The 14,554-nt window shown below is 34.6% G+C and overlaps 1 protein-coding gene across 1 annotated transcript in view; it reads left to right on the top strand.

Moving 5' to 3' along the window:
• Positions 1–7,750: 7,750 nt before the first annotated feature.
• Positions 7,751–14,554, top strand: part of LOC108367165 (uncharacterized) — a gene marked incomplete at its 5' end in the record, with an annotated part of 60,494 nt that continues 53,690 nt past the window's right edge. Inside the window, one exon of the mRNA XM_017621760.1 lies at positions 7,751–7,884. Coding sequence (XP_017477249.1) covers positions 7,751–7,884 — 134 coding nt within the window. The remainder of the gene's footprint in view (positions 7,885–14,554) is intronic.

Raw genomic sequence — 14,554 nt, 5'->3', positions numbered from 1 at the left:
TTAATGTTCGGCTCCGCCCGAACTTAGACTTTTTTACTTGTTTTTATATAAAACTTGAACTATTTTTCATTCAATGTTAAAATATGTAAAAATGTTTTGTTAGATTAAGAGTGGTGGAAATTTGAAATCCTGCTTTCCTTCCTTTTTTCCAATTCTGAGCAGCATTAACTCCTGTGAGAGTTGTTAAACTTTTATCACCAGATGAATTGATTTGAAATCGGATGAACATTGTCGTCATGAAATTTTCCTTAAAAACGGTCTTGAATTTATATCTTACTTTTCAGATGTTTTCAAATGTGTGGTCAAATAATTCTGGAATATTTACCTGAACTGAATATTTGAAAGTGCTCTTTAACTAAATAAATATTTATTCATAAAATTTTTGGAAACCAGGGAGTGTCATCACTCTCCTACACCAACCGGTGTGTCTCTGAAACCGCTTCATCGATGTTTACCAAATTAGGTATACACACGTGCCTCCTTAAGTCCATCTTGAAATTTTTTTTACAAAACCACGCGCTCGTCCCATGTGACGGCGATGCTGCCTATAACCAATTTGAAGACTGGAGTATCTGACAAAGGGGACATTAAAGTGAAAAAAACGTCAAAAAGAACTTATGCTGTTTACGAAGAAAAAAACAATATATACCCATTCATATACACCTTACTATAAGCACCTACCATAGCTGTGCTGGCGTACCAAATTTCAAGTTCGTGGGGCTCATGGTTCTCAAGTTAGAGCTGATAAAAAATTTCACGGATATGCCACGCCGCCTTTTACAAACATTTATTTTTATGTATATACCTTACTATAAGCAACTACCATAGATATGCCTGCATACCAAATTTAAAGTTCATGTGACTCATGCTTTCGAATTTTTAGCTAATTCTAAAATTTTTTGCGCTCAGTGTACTGCAGATCACTAAGCTGGTTTGTTGCCTATTAGCAGCAGGCTTCTCGCTGTGTGGTAAGCATATGACTTGGTCTGCTCAAATTTTATGAGAGAAACTAGTGTACCCACTTTGGGAGAATTAGTGTTGATCTGTGCAGCTCCCCCCGTTAAGTGCCTTTGATGTGTAGTAAAATTGTGTTGTAGTTACATTCCAATATATATTCCATTATTCGGCCTTTTTTAAGTTAGTATTGCGCATAATGAGGCATTTGTAGAATGTCAATTTTGTTCGTTGAGAGAGGGCTTTGCTATTCAGTCGACTACCGAGCCCAAAGCACCACCTGTTGTAAAATTTTATTCTCGTCCCATCTCGAGGCTGATATTATTGAAGGTGCTAATGCTGTGTCGAAAGTAGTTACTCAAAGGTCCACGCTGTAAGATAGTTATTTCCTCTTATAAATACTAATGTTAGCATTTTTTTTTTAAGAGTAAGTGACCCTATGCGTGTGTATATTAGAAAACCCCACCTAATTAAATATACATAAGTATATACATATGTATATTCGTCTTTATTGCCTTATGCCTTATGCATATGAGTATGCTGTTGCCGGCGTCAATAAGGCTAATTCTTTAAGTGAAATCTTAGCAAAGTATCTCTCAAGTCTCGTTATTTATTCCATTCTGTTGTATTGTCGTTTGCTCCTATCTTTAGACGGATATTTATTTATATGCAGCGTATGTATGTAAAACATATGTACGTATTTGTTTGAATTTGTAAGTACCCAACAAACACTGGAACAAAAATTTTTGAGCGCTCCGTTCCGTTCCATCGGTGTCAACATGGCACAGATGCCGAAGTCCATCGGTAGTCTGCTACATTAGTCGCAAAATGGCTCTTCGAGCCAGTGGTGCCAGATGTGATGATTTCGCCCCATTTTGGGGATTTCTGAAACCATTTGGGGATTGATTTTTTCGTTTGCGGATGTGGGGATTTTGATTTGATTTAAAATATTCATAATGAAATTAAAATACATATATTTTATTGCCTGCCCTTAAAAATTTCTCAAACAAAGATTTTCTTTGTAAAAGTATTATTCCGCGCAAATGTCTGCTTTGATTGGCTTTCGCTGAACAAACAATTTTCCCTCACTTCGTTACACCAAATTGTAAAAGGATCGCTGTGATTGGCATTCACTGAATGAACTGCATTTATTTCTGATTTCCTTGCGCCAATATTGTCGGTTCTTTATTTAGTGTAAAAAGAAATTTACAAGTTGGCAAGAGCACAAAAAAACATATTAATTTTAGGAATTTACAGACAGCAATGGGAAGAGGAACCTTGGACCAAAGGTATGTTATTAAATAGTCTCCAAAAACCAAAAAAATAAATCACCAAATGATCGCATAAATATGTACACATAAAAATCTGTGAAAATTTGTAACCGAAATGTATACAAAACTCTGATTAAAATGAACTAACATAAATAAGAATACATATTTTTTTTTTTCATACTTAAGGGGATTTAAATGGGGATTTAGGAGACAAATGGGGATTTTTTGGGGATAACTGAAGCTCGATATAGAGATGCGCTACAAAAAAATCTGGCAACACTGCTTCGAGCGAGCAGTCGCTGTTATTCGCAACTTGTCTAATTTCAATACAAACTGTGCAACTAATTTTTTACATCAACCGTATTATTCTTTGTTAAAATAACTGAATAAATAAGTTATAAATAAACTGTCAAACTGCATAAATAAGAATTCCTTTCCTATAAAAACTGTGTTTCTCTTACATGTATCATTGGCAACACTATTCAAATTTTTCAGTGAGGGTAACTGGATTTCATTACGTTCCGCTCCACTCATGTTTCAGAAAAAGTTGAGATTTCAACATTTCTCAATTTGAAAATAAAGAATAAAAAGTGCCTTTTATTTTGAGAACGCTATCAACGGTTATTTGAGATGCAATTGAGAACTAACGTTTGAATTTTGAGAAAAGAACATATATGCATCTCAAATTGAGATTTGACAAAAATGTTTATTGGGTACGCTCATTCGCTTCAATGTCTGCGTCATTTAAATCCTTTGTTTGGCTTCGGGTCGTTTGATTACATTTTTATTTGTTGACTGTTGTCCTAAACAGTTGACCGTTTACTTTATTTACTTTTCCTTGGTTCATTCACTCAAATTAGGCAAAGGAATTAGAGTAATGAATGCTAGAAAGCTTTACTTTGAGACTTTAGCGAATGTTTGTGTACAATGCGTATATGCACTAGGGTGGTCCAAAGAAAGTAAAGTCAGAATTTGTATGCTCTCATACCGTAGAATTATTTAATTTAGGAATTTAGAGATTGCTCAAATCGGTCAAAATTTCCCATGTAATTTATTTGGGGGAAAACAATTGTTCGTAAAAATGGTATAGAATCCTTGAAAAATAATATTTTTAAACCCAACCGCACTTGTGCATAAGGGTGTTGTAACCTTGTTCACATAACGGTTGTTTGTAACAGCCAAAACGAATCGAGATAGATATAGACAAATGTACATATACATAAATGCTTAGAAGCAAAAAGAAATCGATTAAGCGGTGACTGTCCGTCTGTCCGTCTGTGCACACGATAACTCGAGTAAAAACTGAGATATCTAAACGAAACTTGGTACATACGTATGTATGTGTCTCACGAAATTTTAAGAGTTTTGACAGGATGCGTCATTCAACAATAAGTATTTAAATAAAGGAAACTCTGAGTCAAAATTTTAATCACATAGTTTAAAAATATGTATGTACTTCATTGTCAGGTCCTGCTCCAATTTCCGAATTCGCCAGTCATAGCTTAGCATAGGCGCATGGCTTTACTCACTTGATATCATTATAAGTTTTGAAAAGAAAATACTAATAAAAACCACATGACACAAGGCAAATATCACGAAATTATATTATGAAACCAAAAAAGGCCAACACCAAAAGTGTGAGCCATTGCTCTCTTTCGTTGCGTAACAGCAACCACAATCCAAAGCTTCAGAAAAATCTTCAGGAAATTAAACTTGAAAGGTTGTCAGTGACCCTCATTAAAAAAGGGCAACAAAAACCACAGCTACTAAAGTGAAAATGCCAACAGCACAATAAAGAAAAAGCTCTCCACGCTCATACATACATACATATGTATGTAGGTATGTATACAGTAAGCTAATGAAGAAACGCCCAAGGAAAAGGTCAGAAATGCTTTTACTTTGATACGCCGCAGAACACCAATCACGTCCATGACGTTGTTCACACTCCGTTCGCTTCTCCGGCTTTTCCTCATAGCAATGAATTTGATTTTAATTTGCTTGACCGGCGGATGGCCAAAGTTGTGGCAAATAATTTTTGACCTCTGCCCAGCTATGGAAACCAGCTTGTACCTTGACTACGTAGGGATATACTTTTTAACAAATGCACAGACGCACGCACGAACTTATTCTCGTGTGTTTGGTTATTTTTTTTGTTTTTTTTTGTGGAAACATTGTGTCGGTGCTCAAAGTATAACATAGTTATACTCGTAGTTGAATTGTCAAAGTATATGCCAACCAACATCAAGTTTATGCTATGAGCGAGCTCAGCGTATAGCTGATGTATCTAAGAGTATGCGCATGATGCTGCTTTTGCTGCTGGCCCCTTTGGCATGGAAATTATATTCTTCATTAGTTACTTTGTTTGGTGACTTAATTAAAAAGTTCGCCGTAGATGCCTTATAAAAATATCACAGCAAAGTTGAAGATGCCGAGTTCTGAAGTTCAACCAGTTATGAGTTGGTTGGCTGGTTAGAAGCGCTGAAGAAAGTTCGCCAAAGTTATGCAAAGTTTCTTTTTTTTTCTTTTTGTTTTTGTTTGCTGGCGTCAATTCATAAAGCCAGATGAAATTGCTGGCTTTATATGAGCGTAGAAGTGAAGGGTAGACTTGAGGTATTTAGTATCTACATTGGAAGTAAATTGAAGTTGACGCTGCTTTTATGATGTATGCTAAGGATGCCAAATTGAATAAGGATGCAGCGATTTGAGGAGTTAGCAAGTGGAAATGCGTTTATGAGCATATAGAGGCATGTGTGTGTGTGTTTTTTTCCCATACATATGAGTTGAAGTAACTCGGAAGGAGCTAGGTAGAAAGCTAAACACGGATAGCTACAAGGCTGTAAATGGAACTGTAGATGGAGAGCATCTGAGAGGAAAGCAAGATGCTTTTCTGCTTTACTTTATGTCTAATTACAGCAGTTTTCCAATCGGAAGCCTTTGTAATATTCAAAGCACATAGAAGACGGTTTAAAAGTCTGCACTGACAGCCAAGCTGCTCTAAAGGTTATAAAAGTAGCTTCAAAATTTTCAAAAGTTGACTGCAAAGCCATTAAAAACTATAGCAAGTTGATGGCTGATAAATTGTTGAACTGCACCAAAGAATCTAATTTGACCGGTGCCAGTTAGAGGGCTAAGCATAGCGTAATTTGAATGATCTCATGAATAAGGCGCTTGCGAACCGATGGTTCCTGTGAATGTTCCTGTGATAATTGTCTTTGACTGAATGCTGCTAAAGTCATATGTGTTGCCCATCGGTAACAATGTAGTACATGTGGAAGATATTCCAAAGTTGTGAATTCTATGTTGAGTTGTTCTGGCCACACTAATAAAGTTGTTATTAATATATATGTCGTTTTTACGTAGACTTAGAATGCCGGATCCGTATACACCTTTGGATACAAAATAAAAGTTGGCTGTTGAACTCATTTTGAGCTTGTTTATAGCAAATTTGATCTCACAAAAATCATGTTGCGTTCAACAATATTACTCATTATGTTCATGACCACATCTCTTTGTGAATAACTAAACTCTTGCGATGCAGCATCTTTGATTATATTGCGGAAAAAAATTGTATATTCATGTACAAAGTTTTAGAAAACAAAACTGCGAAAAGTCTTTATGGGAAATTAGTACTAACAATGTCTAGAAGGCATCAAGGTCAGGTTATTCCTAAATATTCCTACTTGCCCTCATCAAAGCTGTTCTTTGTAAATGCTGCGAGGCTCTGGAATTTCATTTCAAAATCTGCCAAGGCTGCTATGAATTTACCCCTAATCAAAAAGGTAATCCAGAATTATTTTCATTCCACAAATGGAATGCGGTTGCGATTAAGCTGTCTTATTTCCTCGATATGTTTATTTCTTACTATTTTGTGTTCATCCTTATGCGCCTAACTCTTCTAAATACTTGTCTCAAAGTCTTAAATTTAATTACGCGATTCTAGATTGAAAGTTGACAGCCGTCATTTATTTTTTGTTAGTTTTAAGTTAAAATTCCAGTGCACGTACTAGAATTGAATTTCATAGAAATGTATTTTCTTTCATTTAATTCTATCCTATTTCATTTTATTTCATATGACTTCACTTCATTTAATTTCGTTCCACTATATTTAAATTTGATTTAATTCCATTTTATTCCAGTCAATACCAGTCAATATTAATTCATTTTATTCTATTCCATTCAAATAAATTCGAATTCATTCCATATCGTGTTGCTTAACTTCCTTTCATCTATTTCAATTCATTTAATTTCATTGCATTTAATACCGTTCCGATTATTTCATAATATTTATTCAAAACCTTTTTTGTCTACGATTTAAATTTATTCCATTCCATTTATTAATGTGTTGTCGATTTTTTTCTCGTGTTTTGGTGTCAAAACAAGTTCCTTTAGCTATAGTTATGGTTTATATTCTATTTCTCTCCGCAATATTCCATTTTAGTTACCAAGCTTCCATACATAATTGTATATTTAGTCCTTGTTTATCAATTTAATAACATCATTATTGAATTTTACCAAAAAAAAAGCAGAGAAGCAGAAATAAAAGTTCGGAAAAGAAGTGTGTATCAAATTGATTTGGCTTGAATTTTTTATTATCATTTGTGAAATTCGTTTTAAGTACAAATTAGTCTTAAGTGACATTCTTAAAAATTTTTGTTCTTCCTCTCTTCACTCAAAGTGATGTTTGGAACAGACAATTTTTGAGTATTGAGTACTTGCGAGTTGTTTTGTGAGTACCTAGTACTTTTGAGTACTTTTAGGTTCTGAGTACTTTCGAGTTTGTTTGTGTATGTGTACTGAGTACTCCACTCAGTATCGATACTTTTGAAACTTGAGTACTTTTGGTATCGATACAGCCCAATACTAATTAATACATACACCATTTTCTGTTCTAACTCGTTGTCATAAGTAACTCAGTGCTGGAATTTCGTATTCCGTTTATTTTGCCTTTCCTTAAAAGGGCTACTTACTTGTTTAAGGCCTGTATGCAGCTCTCAAGAAAAACAAAAACTCCATATAAAATGACGTACAAGAAATGGCTAAGAAATTTTCTTGAGTCAAATTTCCTTAAGGCAGTACGCAGTTCTTAAGAAATTTACTACGCTTTCTACTACGGTTTTCTAAAGTTTTTTTGTGAAAAAAGAGCACAAGGCAACCCAGGTTTGCAACAGAAATATATGCCCGTTCCATTATTTTTGGAGGAAAGAGCGAGGCAACAGGCTGTGAAGTATCAAAAATGTCAAAATTCCTTGGACACACACGCGAAATAATGGCAATTTTTTCTTGACCGTTTTCTTGAGAGCTGCATACAGGGCTTTAGGTTCAAGAATTGAAATTATTTCGACTGCTGGGTTAACTTTAGCAACAATTAATCCGAATTTAAAGTTCCTTAAATAGTTAAGAAATTTAACAAGCATGCATTAAATATATATCCCTATTGTTTCATACAGCTTTATTTATTTCCCTTGATTCATGCTACTACTTTAGCTTATTTATGTTTATATATGATTTATTATTTTTATTTACAGAGTTACCCGAAAAGCGGCCACAACTCTTCACCGAACTTACACGCTATGAGCCGGGAGATATGTTGCGCGCCAATTGCAGTACCCCACCATCGAGGCCACGAGCTGAGCTAAAATTCACAATAAATAATATGGTGGTAAGTTTGAGTGTAATATTTTATTAAAAATGAAAATTATGGTTCTGCATTTTTGTATACGAAGTTAGATACATATAGTAAATATGGGTTAGGACGTTTTCGTAAAAAAGTGAGTAACTAAGAAGTTTTTTCAACAACATCGATGTTCTTACAACAAACAAGGATGTTAAAAAAGAACGGTTATAAAAACGATACATCGATGTTTTTCTGATGTTTTAATTTCTCATCCTTTATAAGATATAAAGTGTGGCCAGAAGGGGTTTTTTAAACTCAAAAGGACTAGATTCACATAGCTGCTACAACTGTAGGTAAATGTGTAGCTATAATGTAACTGCGATGTACCTAAAATCAAAGTTTACCTATCCCATTAGCCTTTATGGAATGAATTTTTAAAAAGAAAACACATTTTACCCAATGAAAAAGGAAAATTTTAACACTTCCTTTAAGGAGCATATTTCAATACAAACATAAGTATGTGGCTATAATTACGATGTACCCTATACAAATCTTATTTGATTGAACATAAAAATTCTGAAATGGAGTTCAACAAAGAAGCTTTCATAATCAAGTCCTCAAATACCGATTTCTATCCTAAATGATGATTGCACTAGCTTCGGAGAAAAAGCGCTCGCTTGGCATTTGTCAGTTGCCAGACTGCGTACGGAATGAATGCTCGATGTCGATGTTTTCACTTTTCTAGTCGATATATCGACGATGTTTTGCTAACATCGATGCACCGTTTGCATCCCTAGGCCTGTCGGCGATGAAAAATAGCAGCACTATGAGCTGTTGTTCAAGCGGAAAATAAGAATAAGTAAACTTTGCAGTTCCTAAGTGCTACGTACAAGGCACGTCCGGAATTTAAGCGTACTGGCCGCAGGGAATGCAAAACAGGGAATGTAAACAGTAAAATTGTCCATTTATTACTCAGTCGTTCTTTTTTGACTATAGCAACAGGTAGTCGATCAAGGTAAATGTTCGTGCACCTGTACACGAATATCTGCCTGGACACATTTATCTTGTTTGCTATTCAAGAAAGGATGACTGAATAATAAATAAAAAAAATACTCGTTACTCAATTTTATCTGAATGAGGAATTAAAATTTATTCGACACTCGAAATAAGTTGAATGATACATAAAATTTATTCGCATTTGAACTTACTTGAATGAATTTTCGCGTCATTGAAGGAAATTTGGATGATAAAATTAAATTTTTTTCGCCAACCAAATGTACCCGAATGACGTACATTTATTTAAAAATGTATATTTAATTTCAATAACAGTTAATTCGAAAATGCCCCTTCCTGCTTTGAGCCTCTATTTAATTTACCAACTTGTTTTAGTTTTGCTGAAATTAAGACATTTACCTACTATTAAAATGAAAGATCTCCACAAAAGAGTCCCTAAACAAAATTCAGCCAATGTGTGTTCAGTTTAATTTTTTATTTCACACATGCGTATTTTAACTTCACACATGCATTGATATATGTATGTATGTATGCTGCTTTTGATTCAAATACAACCTCCGTATGTATGTGGGCAATTTTTTAATGTCCACCTCAACGTCAACGAGCTGTCTGACTCCTAACAAAGGAATGGCAGACAAATCTCAGCAGATTAAGAAATTCTTCGAGAGCTTCAATGAGTACAAAGGAAAAATCGGAAGCTCTACATGGTTTCAAATATTTTCACACTTCTTGTATTGGCTACTCGTTGGAATTTTCTAGCTATTTTTCGCACTGATTCAGGCCACTTTGTTAACCGTGTTGAAAAGTATGTATATTCCAGATTTCCCATGACTACATGAGAGTAACTATATATGGATATATATACTATATGTATGCATATCATATGTACATAGGCTTATGTGCTTTTCTAGCCTGTCTTTAATGGCATTTTTTTACCGACTGCTTTATCTCTATCCTTGGAAGCTTTCACGAACACCTTTGTAATGAATATCTACAGAACAAACGTGGAAATGCAAACTACATAATGAAACTCACATTAATGTTCGTCCATTTATATGCTTGTTAGTGCATAATGCTGAGCACACTAGTTATTCGAAGCCATGGTCGGAATCTTATCTATCTCCAGCCGTAACGAAATGTTAAAGGACATGCCGCCAAAAGCAATTCGTCCTAACCATTTACGTTGACAAGCAAACCAGAAAGGCTTTAAACCCAAGCTGACAAGAGGCTATTACATGGCTGAAGTGCAGCAAGGTTAGGGGTGTGAAAGCGTTGTGCAAAATGCTGTACAATGCACTTTTGGTCGCTTTGATAACAGAGAGATAATGCACACAAGCATATACAATAGTATTTATTTGACAGTGTTTAATTAAAAGTTATAGGCCTGTAAAAATGTTCAACTAAAAATTTTGAGAATTGTGAAATTTTAACGCAGATTTTGTATATGTTCACTAATTCCAAGAAAAATATCTCAATATTTCTAAGGGCGACTCAAAACTTTCATTTAACAAAATTTAATATAAAGAAACTAAAATATCGCCTTCTAGATTAGGAAAGAGATTATATGCAACACAAGTTTGTGGGTGAACGAGTTTAGCTACTAAATTTGTGGTGTGGTGCTTCGAAATTTCCTTGCCAAATTCTTTGTAATTTTGCTGAGTCATAAGAATTGGTTTGGAGTGGCGTTTTAATGATAGAACACAACTGCCTTTCTTTTGAACATTTACGATCAGTTTTATTTTAATCGATTTTTGTGGTGATTAGTTTTGGTAGTAGAGAAAGAGTGAGAGAATTAATCGTTCAACCACGCGGCAGATTTGCATGAGAAATGTTTAACCAAAATATGATATCAATATTTTAACTTCCAATAATTTTTATTTTTTTATTTTCATATAGTCGCCGAGATGAGCTGCATCTTCATGTTCGAATTTAAGCATTTACTTTTTTCCCCTTACTGTAAAATAATGTAGTGTGGAAATGCCATTTTTTATACGCTTTTTTCGAGCTTATTTTTTCCTTAATTATGACACACTATTCAGTTGCTTGTGCGAATCATCTGGATTGCCTGATTAATTTGCCTACTTTCCTTGGAGTACTTCCTCATAGATCCGCTAGTTTTGTTACTGTATGCCTTTCTTTTATTTAAGACTTAATTTGTTGGAAAAACTTTACCTTTCCTGGGTATGTTTTGGGTGACGGCTGGAGCAACTTCGATTAAAAGAAAGTCATCTTCTGTGATTGTTGCTACTATTCTGACAATTTTGTCTTGGATATACTCAGGAGATCTGCACTTTTTTTCTTGGCCAGAGTTCACTTGATATCAAACTCCAAAAGAGCAGCGCAGTGCAACCGATTTAGTTTAATCTAAACAGCCTTACTAAATTAAACATTTCTCTCATCGCTTTCGACGTCGCTATGTCCGCAAACTCAGCGTAAGTTCTTCTGCATTTTTTTTTTTTAACAGATTAGATGTGATAACCGATATGTTGCCAATAAAGCCGCCTATCAGAATTTATTGTTGATTTATTTTTGCTCACGATTATATCAGTTACGATTTACAGGCTTCACAGATACCTCAACCTTCCGGTTGGAAGGTGCTTGTATTCTTTCCCAGTTTTAGCGAAAAAGTGAAAATGAATTATTGAGAGCAAACTCCCGCTACTTACCCTCAGTCCTTTATGTCAGTAGAGACAGATGGTTATTTTATAGGCCAGTGTCTCTTTTTCTTTTGTTTTTTTTTTAATATTTATAATTTTTTTTTTTTATAAAAACACAGCCCATTACCTAACAAAACCATATAAGTCCGAATTCAAACTCAACAGAAAAATTCGAAAAAGTATTATAACAACAACAAACTTTTTATTAATAATGTTTTTGAAAATACTAATTGCCTTATTCCGAGCTTCTCCGAGCTTCTCCTCCGACTTGTGGCGTGCGCCTTGATGTTGTCACACAAAGCGGAGGGACCTACAGTTTTACGCCGACTCCGAACGGCGATTGTATTTTTATGAGAAGCTGTTTTTCATGGCAGAAATATGTACGAGAAGTCACCATTTTTTCGAATTTCAAAAATTTGAATTCAAATCAAACCGCTTGGCCTATACATGTGCGATAAAGTTTTATTTTTTGAACTTTAGAATTTTTTATCAGTATATACAGGGTGATTTGAATATTTCTTACAGCTTTGAAATTAAATTTTGAGCATTTTAACGCCATGCGGATTCACTAGTAATTTTTAACTTGCAACTTGCTTGATGAAAAACATCGTTCACTATACCCGCATATGCACCATCAAGAACACTGTCCTTTGTCTATGTACCAGTTGACATCAGTTCGTTTTCTTAGCTGCCACTAGCACTCAGTGCAAGGTGCTAACATATCTGTGCATGTAGAAGAGTCTATGTGCGCTCTATGTGTCACCTTTAAATAATGTCACTTTTCGCCTTTCAACACAAATTGCATGTGAAAAGAGCGCGTCCAACACAGGTCCTTACACACATCTACACACACACACATGCGTGCAGTTTATGATGTAGTTAAAGCTTAAAAACAACAACAACAAAAATCGGTACTATCTAGATACCACAAAAGTCTCAGCAAAATTGTCGGCCGTTTAGTGGACATGAGTACAACTAACCATGCACGACCTACGGGAACCAAGCGGTGAGTACATAACGATGGCCCCTCAATGTTTGTGTGGAGGTGCTGCCTAAATTTTTACGTTTCGCCCGAGCTCAGGGTTGTAAGTGTGTCAAAAAAAACCTGAAATCGTTCACTTCATAGCCTGTGTGGTCCTCCCGCTGCCAACAAGCGTGTGTGATGTATAAAAGTGTGAGAAAAAATCAACAATTTTCATAAAAAAAAATTGTAAAAAAATATTATTATTTTTCATTTTTATTGCATGCGGTCGGCCATGTCACCTTTGTAGCTGTGACAAAAACATACACATATGTATGTACATGTACCTTTGTCAGTGTACATTGCATGTGAATGCCGTACAGTGACACTGAAGGACAACATGCCACTCGTGCAAAGTTTCTGGGTGTCTGCTTGCAAGAGTGTATGTATGTATATAGCAAAGTTGTATGCATAACGGTACCTTAAAAAAAAATTAAAACACCAATGGCGCAAACTACGCTCAGTTACTTATATGCCTAGGATTTCGTATGCTTCCAAAAATGTTCATTTTCGGAATAAAACTGTATAAAAATATAACGGGAGAAAGTGCTGAGCACCGATATGCGTATGAATTTTAATATTTTTTTGTGCTCCGCATACACACACACACATACATATCTATCTGGAATTTGTAGCTCAGTCGGCACTTTTATTGTTGTTACTTGCCTCGTTTCGGTGTTGTACATGGCGTATGAGTAATATATGTATTTTTATGCTCGGCACCAGCGATGAAGTGTTTATGTGAGTTGTACAGGTGTTTTCGTATGCACGTACATACATATTTTTGAGTTTATGTTTATTATACATATGTACATATGTATGTATTTCTATATGTGTGCATGCCATTGCTCTTGCTCATATACACATGTATGTACATATGTACATATGTGCTTGGTCAAGTTTCATATTGTTCTGACAAGCACCTGAGGGCACCTGCGTCCAACAGTGAAAGGATATTTGAAATGAAATATAATATTTTCAGTTACCCCGCAACGTACCTTGAAGAAAGTTTTGTATGCGAAAAATGAAATGAGATTTTTTATTGTTCACCGGGAAAGGCAACCATAAATAAATGCTTCAAGAAACATTTTTTTTTCATTTCACCAAATAATGCATTGCATGTAATAGTTTTCAATTACATACACAGAGATGCATATTTTTAAATTGGTTTAAGTATTTTAAAGTAAAAAATGTCTATGTATTTTATAATATATTGCTGCCTAAATGTGTAAAGGTGCTAAGTCCATTTTTCTTTAATTTAGTTTTTTAATGCAGAATGGCAAGTAATACAAAACTACATCGATTTTTCATCTCTCCTGAGCAATTTCAAAAAACGGAGTTGGCATCTTTTCACCCTTAGGTGACGATATGTATTTCTTCAAATGTTTGAAATATTTTTTTGATTTTAAAACCCGTTCATAATTTTTAATTTTATATGAACTATATGTATATAAAAATGGATGTCTGTTGATTTGAACTCTATGGATGTCGAAACTGTACCTCTGATTGTGGAAAAACGCTTATCCACGTATTCGTCTCGACAAAGAGAAGGCGTGTAGCTATTTGAAGAGTATCGGCGAAGAGAATGTTTAAAAAATCGAATTCAATTATATCAAACAAATGGTGCACTGAGAGAAAAAAATTTTAATCAAAGAAACGTGATAAATTTCCAAAAAATACGATATGAAAGAGCACCAATCCAACTCGTAATATTTAGTATAGGATTTTAGTATATATTATGGAAATATTCAATTCAAATACGCCCATATTAAAATAAAGCGTTTTACACTTCTCGGATGCTTTTTCATAAATAAAGTAAACAAAAAAATTTGATTTACTTGCTACCTGAGATGACATTTTTAACCCCGACCCTCTGCAAATTAACAAACTGTGGCAATCATCTTTGCGAACTCAGCTACAGCCAGACTTGTAAATGTGCTTTCAAGTGTTGAGTTTGAAGCAGCACACGCGTGCGGGATGAAAGTATTATTTTTAAATAGGAAAATTTTAAAATGATAATCAA

This window comes from Rhagoletis zephyria, unplaced genomic scaffold (genome assembly GCF_001687245.7).
Source record: "Rhagoletis zephyria isolate East Lansing unplaced genomic scaffold, Rhagoletis_zephyria_1.1 Rzeph_scaffold_02573, whole genome shotgun sequence".
In the NCBI taxonomy this organism is placed as follows: Eukaryota; Metazoa; Arthropoda; class Insecta; order Diptera; family Tephritidae; genus Rhagoletis; species Rhagoletis zephyria.
This window is presented reverse-complemented; position numbering and strand designations above follow the sequence as displayed.